At 44.9% G+C, this 16,466-nt stretch overlaps 1 protein-coding gene across 1 annotated transcript; it reads left to right on the forward strand.

The window, feature by feature from the left end:
* Positions 1 to 6,471: 6,471 nt before the first annotated feature.
* On the forward strand, positions 6,472 to 10,108 carry LOC126991159 (uncharacterized). Its single transcript, XM_050849923.1, has 4 exons — positions 6,472 to 6,613; positions 8,212 to 8,355; positions 9,844 to 9,947; positions 10,103 to 10,108. Exons 1-4 carry the CDS (start codon positions 6,472 to 6,474, stop codon positions 10,106 to 10,108), a joined length of 396 nt encoding a protein of 131 aa, XP_050705880.1.
* Positions 10,109 to 16,466: the final 6,358 nt, after the last annotated feature.

Here is a 16,466-nt window from a genome sequence, read left to right on the forward strand (position 1 = left end):
GATCTATATACTCCCAAAAAGCTAAAGGTAAAATCAACAACATACGTCAGACCTAAAGTGCCCCGTTAAAATCGATGAATCTTGTTTCTTTCACGATCATCATCATTTGTACATAACACCTCCTACCTTGCTCTTTAGTTCTCTCTCTCTCTCTCTCTCTCTCTCTCTCTCTCTCTCTCTCTCTCTCTCTCTCTCTCTCTCTCTCTCTCTCTCTCTCTCTCTCTCTCTCTCTCTCTCTCTCTCTCTCTCTCTTCTCTCTCCACTCTCTCTCTCTCTCTCTCTCTCTCTCTCTCTCTCTCTCTCTCTCCTCCTTTCCTTTCTCTCTCCCTTCCTGCCCCACACTTACCTTCCCTTTCCCTTCGCTTTCCGTCACCCTCTCCCTTCCTCTCCCTTCCCCTCCCTGTCTTAGCCTCATCCCCTTCCTCCCTTCATTTACTTTCCTCTCCCCTTTCGCTTTCCTTCACCCTCTCCCCTTTCTCTCCCTTTCTCTCCCTCACCACAGACTCATCCCTTTAGCTAATTTTCGCCCCATAGTACAATCCCTCTTTCTCCCTCTCCCCTCTCCTCTCTTTCCTTCTCTTTCTCTCTCTCCCTCTCTCTCTTTCTTCCCTTCGTCTGTACTCTATGGAATCTAATATCTAGTTCTTTTGTCTTTCTTTGTCTCTTGAGGATTTGCACAAAATTTCAGCTTGGTCGGATAGATGGGAGATGCCCTTTAACGTAAGCAAGTGCCAGGTTCTTCAAGTTGGAACGAGGAATAAGAAGTTCGATTACGAAATGCTCGGCGTTAAACTCAACAGCGCTCAATGCGTCAAGGACTTGGGGATCAAAATCGCGTCAAACCTCAAATTCTCACAGCAATGCATCGATGCAGCAAATAAAGCGAACAGAATGTTGGGCTTCATTAAAAGAAACTTTTTATTCAAGAATAAAGATGTAATACCCCCGCTCTACAATAGTTTAGTCAGACCCCACTTGGAATATGCGGTACAGTTTTGGTCTCCCCACCATGCAAAGGATATTGCTCAATTAGACGGTGTTCAGCGTCGGGCAACGAAAATGATCCCTTCCTTGCGCAACAAATCCTACGAAGAAAGGCTTTCTACCCTTAATATGTTCTCTCTTGAGAAACGTCGCCTCCGAGGAAAACTGATCGAGTGTCTTAAAATACTTAATGGTTTCACGAATGTAGACAGATCAACATTGTTTATGATCGATGACACTTTGCGCAAGAGGAACAATGGCGTAAAACTCAAATGTAGACAAGTAAATTCAGACTGCACCAAATTTTTCTTCACCAACGTTGTAGTGCGAGAATGGAATAAGCTTCCACCGTCAGTGGTCCAATGTAACACGATTGACTCCTTCAAAAATAAGCTCGACCGTCACTTCCTTCAACTTAATATCAACTAGAGTAGAAATGCAACGTTTAGGAGCCTTCTGATTAATGTAAAATCACTTAGGTTTAAGGACAGACCACCTAGTCTGGACCATGGGGTCTGTGTGGTCTGATTTTCTATGTAAATCTATCTATGTAAATCTCTCTCTCTCTCTCTCTCTCTCTCTCTCTCTCTCTCTCTCTCTCTCTCTCTCTCTCTCTCTCTCTCTCTCTCTCTCTCTCTCTCTCTCTCTCTCTCTCTCTCTCTCTCTCTCTCTCTCTCTCTCTCTCTATATATATATATATATATATATATATATATATATATATATATATATATCATTCTCGTTTGCTTATTCCTCCTTCTCTCCTTTTTCATTCACCTCCTTATTTAATGCACATAGGTGAAAAAAAATCCGAACTTTAAATATCAGATTCAAGGACATGAGCTCAGCGAATTAAAACACGAAAAAGATCTTGGTGTCATTATCAGTAACACTCTTAAAATGAGTGATCATTGTTCTGCAGCGAGTAAAAAAGCCAATATGATGTTGGGATTAATCTAAAAAAACTTTGATTATAAATCACCCGAACTTATGAAAAGATTATATTTAGCATTAGTAAGACCACACCTAGAACACGCCGTTCAGTTCTGGTCACCGAACTATATCGAAGATCAAGTTTTGCTAGAAAGGATACAGCGACGAGCAACCAAACAAATTCCTGTGCTCCGAAACTTGCCATATGACGAGCGTTTAAAGCGTTTAGATATGTTTTCCCTAAAAAAGCGAAGGATAAGAGGGGACTTAATTGAAGTGTTCAAAATCCTTAATGGATTCGACAACATTAACCCAGATAGTATATTTCAGAGAGACACCAACACAAGAACACGCAGCAACGGTATGCAGTTAAAAGGAAATCGATGTAACACATTGGTGCACAGAAGTTATTTTCAATAACAGAGTCGTCGATTATTGGAATAGACTCCCACCGTCAGTAGTTAGCGCACAGAGTATCAATAGCTTTAAGTCTTCTTTGGATAAGTACTTCATGGATATAAGATTATACTGACCCTTTTTCGCATGTTTTTAGACAGATTGCAGCACGACCTCAACCTATATTCATATAATTCTCCCCCACAACCTAGATTGCAAGTAGCGAAAGTCAAAAATAGAGTAAAGCAACAGTTAATGTCCGCATGGCAGGTGGAGTGAGGTGTGGGTGCAGTAAGGTGACAGGTTACTGGTGCGTGCCTAGTACCGCCGGTAAAACGAGGATCAAGCCTCCACCTATGCCCCTGAAACTACACCTCACCCATCGTGGGTCTTAATGGGGATTCTGGGGCTGCCCTGTGCAGGCCACTCGTCCTCTTCCAGTCTCCCTGTATTTCTATGTTCTTAGGTTCTTATATAATGAAGTCATTTTCCCCCACAGCTTAGGTTACCAGTAGTGTAAGTTAAGGGTAGTAATTTCCTCTTATTTATCTCTTTACTGTAAAATTTCCATGTCCCTTTCTTCCTTAAAGGTACATGGTGTTCTCTTACTATTTCCTGCCGGCACGTTGCCGGAGGGAGAGGTGGGTGGGGAGGAGCCTTCATCTTTTATGTCCTGTCCTACCACACGTAGATTACTAGTAGTAGCGGTAGTAAACAGACACCCTCGCCATAGACCGATAGGTCTTCTGGTGTCTGTTCTTTCTATGTATTCCTATGTATTCCTCCTCCTCCTCCTTCTCCTCTTCCCAATCCTCTTATTCCTTCTCTTTCTATTTATTTACTCCCCCCACGGCCCTTTTTTTTCCTTCCTCCTAATCTTATTTCTTCTCTTCTTATCCTCCTCCTCCTCCTCCTCCTCCTTACTAGGGCTAATACACTACGCTAAAGGCATCTCTCTCTCTCTCTCTCTCTCTCTCTCTCTCTCTCTCTCTCTCTCTCTCTCTCTCTCTCTCTCTCTCTCTCTCTCTCTCTCTCTCTCTCTCTCTCTCATCATCCACCTTATACAACTGACTCATGACTCATCCCTTTCCTCCTCCCCCTCTCCATTCCTTCCTCCCTTCACTGACTCAAATTCTCCCAAAGTCTATATTTCAATGACTCACAAATATGCATGCATTCTCCTTTAGTCTACGGGGTTAAGTCATTACTTCAAGCATGCAGAGAGGTGAGTCACCCGAGGTCCCTCCTGAGTCGGCTTGTGTATGCAGGGAAGGTGTGTCACACAAGTCTTTCTGAGTCATATAATGCTTGCAGAGAAGAGGTGAGTCACGCTATATTCCTTTTGAGTCATCTTATTTTCGGAGAGAGGAGATGAGTCATGGTAAAGCCTTCCTGAGTGAAAAAGAAGTAGAAAGATAAATGAGAAGGTGGACGGAGGAACGAGAAGAGGAAGAGGAGGAGGAGGAGGAGGAGAGAAAAGAAGAGAAGAGAGACAATATGAAAAAGAAGTAGAAAGATAAATGAGAAGGTGGACGGAGGAACGAGAAGAGGAAGAGGAGGAGGAGGAGGAGGAGGAGGAGGGGAGAAGAGAAGAAAGACAATATGAAAAAGAAGTAGAAAGATAAATGAGAAGGTGGACGGAGGAAGGGGATGATGATGATGATGAGGAGGAGGAGGAGGAGGAGGAAGACAGAATAAGGAAGACTGTGATGAATGAGAAATAGAAAGATGAGAATGAAAAGGAGGAGGAGAAGGAACGCCGAAATAACGAAACAGTCCACGACAATCCCAGCAACGTCAACGAGAGGCTTTTCAAACAGGCGAACCGAGACACCGATATGTCAAGGAAGACAGGCCCGGGTATTACACTCTGCTGATTAGCCTGTATAGCAGCAAGAAGACTCCCTGTGCCGTGCTGATGTCGCTAATAGGCTGCGTCATGGACCATCAGGGGCAGCAGCCCTCCTGAGAGCACGCGAGTAATGGCCTCAAATCTATAAATAGCCGGCGCCGCGTCATTCAAAAGCGTTCCCACGGACCCTCGCGTACCCCGGTTTAAAGTCCACCCGCGCCGCATTCCTCGCATTCCTCAGTGACGGGCTGCCTGGACACACCAGTGACACACACACACACACACACCGCGCTGCCCGCCGCACCGCTCAGAGGCACACATTCATCCCTCCCCGCACTGCGACCTTGAGATGCTCCACACACGCCCTTCTAGCACGCAGAATTCCCATAGAAAATGAAAGTATTGAAGGACAGACTTTGGAATGTGGTGGAGGTGTGTGTGTGTGTGTGTGTGTGTGTGTGTGTGTGTGTGTGTGTAATTCACCTCTTGGTCTGCTGCGGGTCTCTCTCGAGACCATAGCTGGGCACTATAACAGAAAACCTTATTCCCGATAACCGATAACTGATAATGAAAAACCTTATCGGTGATAACCGATATTCGTTAACTGGAGACACAAATATAGCCAATAACCGATAACCGATACCCGATATAAATCCACAATTCTGATACTAGCTAGCGATAAGTCCGATAGGTGAAAACGATACTATATTCATATTTCAAATAGAAAAACATAGATGAATTCAAATTTTCATTATCTGTATTTTAGAAAACTTACAAAACCCGAAAACCACACGTTGACACGTACCTATGGACGGTAATACTAGAAACGCCTGAGCCGGTGTTGTGTTATTTGGCGTCCCCACCGTCAACAAACACTGGTCTCTCGTGAACTGCGCATGCTCAGACCAGCAAGCGTAGACCTGTACAGTCTCACAAAGCTTTTTAACCGTAATTAAGAGTTGCTGGAAGGCTGAATCAGACATACAGTACCACTACCACCATCCCCGCTGTTTCTAGAACGACACTCTGTACGAGTTGTATTTATATGTACCGAGTGTCGTTCTAGAAACAGCGAGGATGGTGGTACTGTATGTCTGATTCAGCCTTCCAGCAACTCTTAACCTCTTCACTACGAGCTGTCAAATCGCGCGCCCTTCCCATATCCGAGTTGGCCGCGCGCGGCTGTTTCAAACGTGTCTAGAGAAATATGTTCAGTTCAAGGCCACTTTGTATCGCAAAGAGTCAAACTAACGTACATTGTCATATACCATTAGAAAGCTGAGGAAATTTTCTATGTGATGATAATAAGTAAACTTTGATTACTGTAAATAAGAGAAAGTAATTACGAGAAGAATACGGGCAACCACATGCTGTGGAAGATATAGTCACGTTTTATTTGTCTAGCTTTCACTCGCTGTGGCTAATTTGACACTGAAAATTGTTTGCAACTCTTAGGAAAACAGTGTGTGAGTGTGTGTGTGTGTGTGTGTGTGTGTGTGTGTGTGTGTGTGTGTGTGTGGTCTACAAGGGCAAAAACGAGCAGCCAAGTCAAGATGAGATACCCAGAGTGGGAAAGATATGAGTTACCCCGCCAGGAGTACATGTAGTAGAAAACGGCCCATTAGCTTATTATGGGGAGGTATACTATTTTATTTGTTACATAAATTTTGGCACTTATTTCTTTCTTTATTATGTAAGACAAATAGACAACAGAATTTTGTTTCTTTTACATTTCATAATGTATTCAGTACGAATGACTTTCCCCAAGAAAACTGAATTCGTGTATCCTGTGTAGAAAAAAGAGAGAGAGAGAGAGAGAGAGAGAGACCGTTGTCTGATATACATACATACATATACGCAGACAGGCAGGTAGAGGTATATGCATACTCTCTCTCTCTCTCTCTCTCTCTCTCTCTCTCTCTCTCTCTCTCTCTCTCTCTCTCTCTCTCTCTCTCTCAGAGGTAGAGAGGGAGAGTGATCGAGGGATCGGGAAAGGGGAGGGGAGATAAGTAATGACAAAGGCGCGCGTGGGTGTGTGGGGGGAGGGGGGAAGGTCTTATCGGTGTAAACACGGATGGTGTGTGTGTGTGTGTGTGTGTGTGTGAGAGAGAGAGAGAGAGAGAGAGAGAGAGAGAGAGAGAGAGAGAGAGAGAGAGAGAGAGAGAGATTTTGATTTGAACTTTTATTCACCAAGACAAATACAAATGAGAGCCCTGTGCAAGGGAAAAATTCGGAAGGGGGAGCGCGTCCCGCCCCGTTGCCCTAATTGCCTTCAGGAGCACAACGCCTGGAGTGGGTGATGCCCCATGCGTCCTGACGCCCGCCGCTCACGGGACGTGGTGCCTGCTCGGGCTCCCCCTGCTCCGCCACCCGGCACAGAGGAAACCTTCCCTTATCGCAGTGGCCCGTCACAGGTCACTCCTCACGCCGACCCCGTGGATTCCGCAGGTAGGCGTGACTCCACGGCCTTCTCGGCCCCATCTCGACCCGACACCCACCAGGCCTTCCCCACCTGCCACCTCCGCTCCTCCGACCCTCTCCTTGCCCCACTCACCCAGCCCAGCCGCCCCGCCGCTCCCTCGTCACCCCCCGCCCTCCGCACCCCCCCCCACCTGTCTCCAGCAGGGTGGAGGGTGATGTCGCTGCATTACGGGCAGAGGTGCTGCATCTGCGTGCGTCTCACGCCACCCTACGGCGGGAGTATCAGGACCTTCGCCTTCGCGCGAGAGAGAGAGAGAGAGAGAGAGAGAGAGAGAGAGAGAGAGAGAGAGAGACAGACAGACAGACAGACAGACAGAGAGAGAGATTTATGTTGGTTTCCTAATTACATTTTGTTTTAGTTCCTTATGAAAATGATCCCGTATTTTGCTCGGGCAGAAAACGGTAGAAAACGACAAGCCTGTTTTATTATATGGACAGCAATTTTTTTTCTCAAACACACACACACACACACACACACACACACACACATGACACGCAATTGTTGTGTGTGTGTGTGTGTGTGTGTGTGTTTACAGTTACATATATGCGTATCGTATTTTCCTGCCAGCTCCATTCTCTCTCTCTCTCTCTCTCTCTCTCTCTCTCTCTCTCTCTCTGTGTGTGTGTGTGTGTGTGTGTGTCCTTTATGTGTGTAATTCAACCATGGACTTGATCACTTGCTGGATTCGCGATCGCCAGCTTTACCCTTTATGGAATGAGCTTAGAGCTCATTACCTCCGATTTTCGGGTAACGCTGAGACTTATACACAACACACACCCTCCCCCTTGTTCAGGGGGGAAGAGTAACCTTCGCAGATTAGCGGAAAATCTTATTTTTCAAGAAAAAAAAATTACAAGCGAGGATTCGAACCCTTGATCTTACATGATGGCACGAGCCAAGATAGAGGTTTCTTGTACGTGTATAACTCTCGACCCGACTGTCGTGGTAAAAAACGACTCATGCCAAAATAAAGGCGGCAGGCTCGTCGATATTAGTGCCCGTCTATGTATAGTAACCTCCATAGGAGACTCGATTTCGGGTCATATAAAGCCCGGCGCGTGGGTCATCTTACCTACTAAGCCATGACGCCCTAATTCTCCGGAGAGCTGAGTCAACTCTACAGTTAACGTAAAATTGCTATAGCTTATTCTCCCCGTGAGATAGAACGCGAGAGAGAGAGACACACACACATCTGGGTTTGATTTTTCTCCGAGCTAGCGAACTGCGTCATCAAGTATTGAGGTACACACACACACACACACACACAGACTGAGAGAGAGAGAGAGAGAGAGAGAGAGAGAGAGAGAGAGAGAGAGAGAGAGAGAATGGTATTAGTCTATGAACTATATTCATTTATTTCTCATTTTCATATTGTACACAACTACACACACACACACACACACACACACGAGATTGTTGTGGGAAGGAGGAGCCGCTGAAGTTGACCCAAGTTAGGGGACACGGACACACGGTGTAGGCCTATAGTTGTATTGAGGGGAGACAGTGGGGGCAGAGGTCGAGTGATAAGCGCTAGGGTCAACTTGCCCCGTTTGGGAAGGTTCAGATTTGAGACAGACAGCAGCAGAGTTGGACAGCACTGCCAAGTCAGCTATGGAGTCCTCAAGTGACGAAGATTTTGTTCCTGATTTTGAGGATTACGACAGCGATGACGACTTGTCAGAGGAATCTGAGGACGACGAAGAGATCAGTGATACTGAAGCCAGAGAAATGGAGGGAGGATGGAGGCTCATTGCTGACATATTCAATGACAGTCGTGAAGACCCGCTGCCTGAATATATGAGTAATCAGTGTGGCATACGTGCAGCTCATGAACATCAATTTACTAGTGCTAGTGGTGCATTCAAACAGTTCCTTGACAAAGACATAATAGGGAAGCTGTGTGAGTGGGCCAACAAGCGAGCTACAATGTTTTTTACTGAACATCCTGAAAAAATGGGCAAAGTGAACTCAGTGAAGTGGAAGAGAGTGACAGAAAATGATATGTACTCTTTTATAGCCCTATTGATTACCATGGGACTAGTGAAGCTCCCAGTGATGGCACAGTATTGGAGGAAGGATTGGTTAGTGTGTGGGCCGCCTGTTTTTTGCAAGGAGGTCATGAGTAGAGATAGATTTTTTAGCATCCTAAAGTTTCTGCGTTTTTCACCTCCAGAAAACGTGGAAAAAAATAAGCCACAGACCAGAATTGAGCCATTCCTTTCCATGCTTCGCGACAAGTGCAAGGCCATACTTGAACCTGGCAAACATGTGGCTGTTGATGAGGCTTTACTGCTCTGGAAAGGAAGACTAGGGTTCAGACAATATATCAAGTCCAAGAGAGCCAGGTTTGGACTGAAAATATTTGTGCTGTGCCCCTCTGACCCTAACTGGCAAGGATTTTCTTGGAACTTTGAGCTCTATTATGGAAAAAACTCATATCAGTTTGATGATCCAGGAGCAGAAATCCTCTCAAAATCAGAAAAAATTGTTGTATACATGATGTCAGGGCTGCTTGATGAGGGACGCCACGTTGTTACTGACAACTGGTATACGAGCTTGAGGTTGGCAACCTACCTTGAGGACAGAAACACCACTATCACCGGTGTAGTGAGAAGCGGGAGAGGCCCCCCAAGAGAAATAAGCCAGCTTCCCCTAGAAAAACACCAGGCAATCTTTGCAAGGAAAGGCAATGTTCTGATTGTGAGATGGGAGGATAAAAAAGACATAACAGTCTTGACCACAAAATACAAGGCTGATATGGTAGAAAGAGTGAGGGAGCACTTTGGACACCAGCCAGTGTTTTACAACAAGCCCCTCCACATAGATAAATATAATAAAATGATGGGAAGTGTGGACAAGGCTGACCAGTTTCTTGAGCCATATGCTTCTGAACGTAAGAGCTTGGCTTGGTTCAAGAAATTAGGAATTCATTTTTTTTTGCGGATTGCCCTAAATGCATATCTTGCATGGAAAAATAAGACCAACTCCACAGCAGGATTCATGCCCTTCTTAGAAACTGTAGCAAGAGAACTCTTGCTAGAGCACAACCCAGGAGCATCAGTCTTTTCTAAGAAAGAGGAGAAAAAGAAAGCCACCATCACTTCACACCATTTTGTCAAATGGGAAAAAATTGGCAAAAGAAAAAGATGTAGGATGTGTCACCCGGTAAGAAGAGACACCCCCTACTTCTGTCCAGGCTGTCCTGAGAAGCCTGGTTTGTGTTCCATGAAACACTTCAACGAGTGGCACGATCAAGAGGGTGTGCCACAGAGCGAAGCAAGACAACAAGGGGCAGAAAGAGTGACAACAGCGAGGCAAGTCAGCAAGGATGGGAATGAAGCAGCAACACCAAGTACAAGTGAAGCGACACCTACCACCCCTACACCAACCTCTCGTGATCCATCACCAACCTCTCGTGATCCTACACCAACCTCTCGTGATCTACCCTCTACTAGTCGTGATCCAGCACCAAGCACTAGTGACAACAGACCAGAGGGAATCACAAAGAGGAAAAGTACAAGAGCAAGAGGAAAGACAAGCACCAAGAGAAGGAAAGAGTAGATAAGGAATATGGTTGTCTGGAATTGGAGAGTGAGGAAGAGGTCCACCCCTGGATAATATAAAACCTCATATCGATGAAAATTCCAGGCGATAACCACCAGGGGTGATGGATTTGTGTATGCGTATGTTTACACCAACACAATCCAGGCAAAGACCTATCTTATTGTAAAGTTCTCGTGATAAAATAAGGATGGGGAGGGGTGTGCGATAGGGAAGGAAAACAGGAAATAGGAGGGAGGTTCTCTCTCTCTCTCTCTCTCTCTCTCGCTCGCTCGCTCTCTATATATATCGTGTGTATTCGTGCGGTCAAACTCAATCAATATAAAACTCACCATATATTTTTGTTTAGTGATTTTGATAAGTCATTTCGCCTGGATTCACTGATCATGTCGCACTTTGACTTTTTCATAAGAAAATGTATGGGGAGGTAATTCATGAGCGAAAATGGATAACACTACGGTATCTGGGAGGAGACGTTATCGCCACCCACATGGGGGATATTTGCTTAGCCCCTTCCCTTTCCGCGGATGGGAGGGAGAGATGAAGACCAGTGTATGTGCGTAGAATATGCGATGTTGTTATCCGCTACATTATACTACAATATTTTGGCAATAAGTGAAATAACAATAGTTATAACTCCTGCGTACCAGAGCTATAATAATAAAGAACGAAAGCAAAACACGACAGCTGCCAAACATTTTGCTTTTGTCATACTTTTCTTCTGAATGTTTGTGAGGAGGAGGCGAGAGAAAAGAGCAAGATACAAGATAACGAAGGGTGAAGGGAATATAACAAATAGGGAGGGACTGGTTGAAAATGAGGTATATAAATAATGTTCATCATAGCAGAACAGTTTCGTACAATGAAGCAGAGATGTATTGTTGGTGCAAGACTGAAATAGTTTCAAATGAAATACAAACACACTCTCTCTCTCTCTCTCTCTCTCTCTCTCTCTCTCTCTCTCTCTCTCTCTCTCTCTCTCTCTCTCTCTCTCTCTCTCTCTCTCTCTCTCTCTCTCTCTCTCTCTCTCTCTCTCTCTCTCTCTCTCTCTCTCTCTCTCTCTCTCTCTCTCTCTCTCTCTCTCTCTCTCTCTCTCTCTCTCTCTCTCTCTCTCTCTCTCTCAGTAGCAAGTTCATGTTCCTCCTTCTCCTCCTCCCCCACATGTCATCGCCCTAGCTGACATCATGCACTCTCGGACCTCCCTTACCCCCATCTTTCCGGTGACTAATAGGTGATTTTCTATAACATTTTTCTACATACAATGCATGCATAATGCAGTGTCTTGGAACACACACACACACACACACACACACACACACACACACACACTCACACACACACTCATACACACACACACCTGCACACGGTAGTCTCGCCACTCATGGCAGGTCAATGCCCAGCGTAATAAAAGGCGGTGGCACGTCCTGGAAGAGTCACAGCAATAACAACAGCAGAGCTGCTCTGATGCTCTGTTGTTGTTACTGCTGTTGTATATAAAGATTTATCCCCTAGTATCACTAGGGGACACGTGCTCTCTCCTGGCGTGGAGGAGCACGGGCTTACCCTACTGGCAGCTGTTGTTGTTGGTGCTGATAAAAATAATTATCAGTTATCTTTTCCTCTCCCCTGTGATAATTCTCTCTCTCTCTCTCTCTCTCTCTCTCTCTCTCTCTCTCTCTCTCTCTCTCTCTCTCTCTCTCTCTCTCTCTCTCTCTCTCTCTCTCTCTCTCTCTCTCTCTCTCTCTCTCTCTCGGAAAGGAAGTACCTGGTAAAGGAGGCATGACGTATAGGGGTATGGAGAAATAAGGAACATAAGTGATGAAAAGAATGAAATACAGTAACTCAGTCTCAAAAGTTTCCGGGAAACGCATAGGACGGTAGAAGACAAGGCTTACCAGACCAAAAACTCAGAGACTTGTGATAATATCCTATACGATAAGGAGAGAGAGAGAGAGAGAGAGAGAGAGAGAGAGAGAGAGAGAGAGAGAGAGAGAAATTAGTTTACCAAAAATGAACGGGATAGACGCTTTTTCTGCTGTTTGTGACCTACATCTATCAGGGAGAGGGAACGAGAGAATAGAATCAAAACATTACTTACAGACGTAGCTTTATATCTTATGCCAAATTTTGACAAAAAGTAACCGTCGTAGCTCAGTGATACAGCATGCAACTCTGTTGTTTTATGTTACTGTTGATGCCCACCCAATCTCCTTGCTGGGGATCGAACTCGAGTCTCTCCCGTGCGAATTGAGCACGCTGCCCACTGAGCTACGGCGGCTACCACGTGATTGAGTCACAGCTTCAACATATATCTTACTTCCCCCCCTCTCTCTCTCTCTCTCTCTTAGAGGTAGAGAGAGAGAGAGGGGGAAGGGGATGGAATGGGAGTGTGAGAGGTTAGGGGAGGGGGAGAAGTGATGACAGAGGCTGGGATCTGTGTGTGTGTGTGTGTGTGTGTGTATGTTTTTCGGGGCTGCCTGAGAGAGAGAGAGAGAGAGAGAGAGAGAGAGAGAGAGAGAGAGAGAGAGAGAGAGAGAGAGAGAGAGAGAGAGAGAGAGAGAGAGAGAGAGAGAGAGAGAGAGAGAGAGAGAGAGAGAGGGGATGTGAACAAACACGCAACAGATTTACAGTAGCTACTAGTCCTTTACGTGATAATGTTAATTCATATAGGGTGAAAGAAATAGGATAGAAAAAACAGAGAAAGGTATGATTAGACGATGCTTCTCAAAATAATTTTGCTGCAGGTGAATCCCATTATAAAATAGTCTACCATAAAGCCATGCCTTTATGGCCATTTTCTTTGGTTGTCATCTCCAGAAAACGTATGGATGGATAACCACGTTTTTATTGTGGGTGACTTACAACTGCCTGGCCGTAAATTGAAGATTCTCTCTCTCTCTCTCTCTCTCTCTCTCTCTCATTTCATAATAACAGAGAAAAGGAAAAAATAAAAGCAAAAACAGATGAGAGGAGCAGGGAAGGGAGGGGCGAAGAATTATTATGTTGATACATGACGTACCAAAAGTGCGAGGATGTACTGCATGGCAGCTTTGTGGGTGAGATAATTCCACACTCGCAAGTATCATTTTTCCCTCACTTTATTTGTGTTATTTCGTGGTAGAAACCAAGGATATTTGACTACCAGTGGCAGAAACCGTCTGCAAAGATCCACTATGAGTGCGTGAAATTCCCTCATATTCTGACATTAGAAAAATATTTGGAGGATCGTAAAACACCGTATCATATCCGGCCATCATTCTGAAAGATCTCGTACTATACCCGAGAAGAAATAAAACACACACTGGCTGAAATGACCATGACGCAGTATACGCGTCACTCGGATATGCTACGAGAGACGAAATGACGCGTATACTGCGTCATCGGATGCAGTTAATGTGTTAAAAAGTTTTGTGAGACTGTACAGGGTTTCACTTACTGGTCTGAACATGCGCAGTTCACGAGAGACCAGTGTTTGTAAACAAAAGCGCCAGCTTTTGACGATGGGACACCAAATAACACAACACCGGGTGCCTTCAATACCATGGCATGCTCACAAACGAATACGGAATATCAAATTTGAGGCAGTGAATAATCATTTTGGGGGCAAAGTTAAATGATTTTTCTCTTTGATATATTGACTTTTGAGTCTAATATAAAACATAACTTAGTTTTTTTAATGTTGATGATCTAAGTATGAAATCTCTTCACACGAAGATATTTCATACCCCGAAGTTTTTTCATACAACACCGGGCGCCCGGCCACGCATGCGCAGTAGGGAAGAGACGGTTTTTTTTTCTGAGGCGGAAAAAAGTAGTAATTATCGCTAGTTTGGTTACAAAAGTAACGAAGATACCGATATATATTTAAATAAGTAGCGGATGGCCGATAACCCGATTTTGTTATCAGCGATAAAGTATCGCGATAACTTATCGCGATAACGCCCAGCTATGCTCGAGACAGCCAGCCGTTTCCCTACGGAGGAGCACAGAGCTCGTAGTACCGATCTTTGGGTAGGGCTGAGACCACTCATACACAACACACCGCGACAACAAGGTCACAACTCCTTGCCTGACGTCGCGTACCTACTCACTGCTAGGTGAACAGGGGCTACACGTGAAAGAAGATTAACGCAATTTATCCTCACCCGGCTGGGGAATCGAACCCCGGTCCTTCTGGTTGTAAGGCCGACTTTCTATCAACTGAGCTACCGGGCCGTGTGTGTGTGTGTGTGTGTGTGTCATGCGTGCCTGCCTGCCGGCCACACGCTCCTGCTTAGAAATAAGAAAAAGAACAATGCGGGAGACACGAGTTCTCTTTTTCGATAATTAAAATCACCCGCGGCGCAGCGACACACAGGTCTGCCAGGTGCCACCGGGGATGTCAGAGACTTGACCGTGTAGTTGGTGGCTCCTGCAGACGGACCCCAGTGCTCTAACGTGGGTGTTTTCAGGCGCTTTCGACTCTCACATCAATTATTCCCGAAGGCCGAGAGGGGGATCGCTACCTTTGCAAACACAACAGCAACTTCGGAACTGTTTAATCGTCTTCATTGAGAGCCATGCATTGTGGAGGGAGGGAGTGACGGAAGGGAGAGAGAGAGAGAGAGAGAGAGAGAGAGAGAGAGAGAGAGAGAGAGAGAGAGAGAGAGAGAGAGAGAGAGAGAGAGAGAGAGAGAGAGAATTACACAGAATTACATAGAAAATCAGACCACACAGACCCCATGGTCCAGACTAGGTGGTCTATCCTTAAACCTAAATGATTTTACATTAATCAGATGGCTCCAAAACGTTGCTTTTCTACTCTAGTTAATATTAATCTCAAGGAAGTGACGGTTGAGCTTGTTTTTGAAGGAGTCAATCGTGTTACACTGGACCACTGATGGTGGGAGCCTATTCCATTCTCGCACTACAACGTTGGTGAAGAAAAATTTGGTGCAGTCTGAATTTACTTGTCTACATTTGAGTTTTATGCCATTGTTCCTCGTTCGCAAAGTGTCATCGATCATAAACAATGTTGATCTGTCTACATTCGTGAAACCATTAAGTATTTTAAAACATTCGATCAGTTTTCCTCGGAGGCGACGTTTCTCAAGAGAGAACATGTTAAGGGTGGAAAGTCTTTCTTCGTAGGATTTGTTGCGCAAGGAAGGGATCATTTTTTTTTTTGCTCGACGCTGAACACCTTCTAGCTTAGCAATGTCCTTTGCATGGTGGGGAGACCAAACTGTACCGCATATTCCAAGTGGGGTCTGACTAAACTATTGTAGAGCGGAAGTATTACATCTTTATTCTTGAATAAGAAGTTTCTTTTAATGAAGCCCAACATTCTGTTTGCTTTATTTGCTGCATCGATGCATTGCTGTGAGAATTTGAGGTTTGACGCGATTTTGACCCCCAGGTCCTTAACTCATTGAGCTCCTATGAGTTTAACGCCGCGCATTTCGTAATCGAACTTCTTATTTTTTGTTCCTACTTGAAGGACCTGGCACTTGTCTACGTTAAAGGGCATCTCCCATTTATCCGACCAAGCTGAAATTTTGTGCAAATCCTCTTGGAGGCTTTGCCTTTGCCTGATAGAGAGAGAGAGAGAGAGAGAGAGAGAGAGAGAGAGAGAGAGAGAGAGAGAGAGAGAGAGAGAGAGAGAGAGAGAGAGAGAGAGAGAGAGAGAGAGAGAGAGAGAGAGAGAGAGAGAGAGAGAGAGAGAGAGAGAGAGAGAGAGAGAGAGAGAGAGAGAGAGAGAGAGAGAGAGAGAGAGAGAGAGAGAGAGAGAGAGAGAGAGAGAGAGAGAGAGAGAGAGAGAGAGAGAGAGATTAAAATTCGTGAGGCCTTTTTTAGTTTCTTGAATGTGCATGATACAACTGGTGACGGTTTACTGAACTCATTCCTTGACAAGGTGAATGGGGTTGGGATAGATATATCTGATATGTGAGGACAAGCTTACGATCATGGTGCTAACATGAGTGGAAAGAATAAAGGAGTACAAGCACGTACATTAGAACCGAATCAACGTGCTTTGTATGTACTGCGTGGCTCATAACTAGAATTTGGTGATTGTAGATGCAGCGAAATCCTCAAATTATGCCATTGAATTTTTGGGCATCATGAACAGAATGTATGTGATATTTAGCTCATCTACATCTCGATGGGCTATTCTTGAAGAATGTTTGCCTATTACAGTTAAAGGTCCATCAGGTAACAGGTGGGAGTCACGAATTGAAGCTGTTAAACCACCTGATATCATATGAAGGAAATTAACAA

Source organism: Eriocheir sinensis, unplaced genomic scaffold (genome assembly GCF_024679095.1).
Source record: "Eriocheir sinensis breed Jianghai 21 unplaced genomic scaffold, ASM2467909v1 Scaffold247, whole genome shotgun sequence".
Classification (NCBI taxonomy): domain Eukaryota; kingdom Metazoa; phylum Arthropoda; class Malacostraca; order Decapoda; family Varunidae; genus Eriocheir; species Eriocheir sinensis.

Excerpts from the sequence above, each read along its gene's own strand:
- LOC126991159 (XM_050849923.1), top strand. The coding sequence starts at position 6,472 with ATGCGTCCTGACGCCCGCCGCTCACGGGACGTGGTGCCTGCTCGGGCT. Across the intron at positions 6,614-8,211 it reads CGACCCCGTGGATTCCGCAG|ATTTGAGACAGACAGCAGCA; the intron begins GTAGGCGTGACT and ends GGGAAGGTTCAG. Across the intron at positions 8,356-9,843 it reads TGAGGACGACGAAGAGATCA|GCTGTCCTGAGAAGCCTGGT; the intron begins GTGATACTGAAG and ends ACTTCTGTCCAG.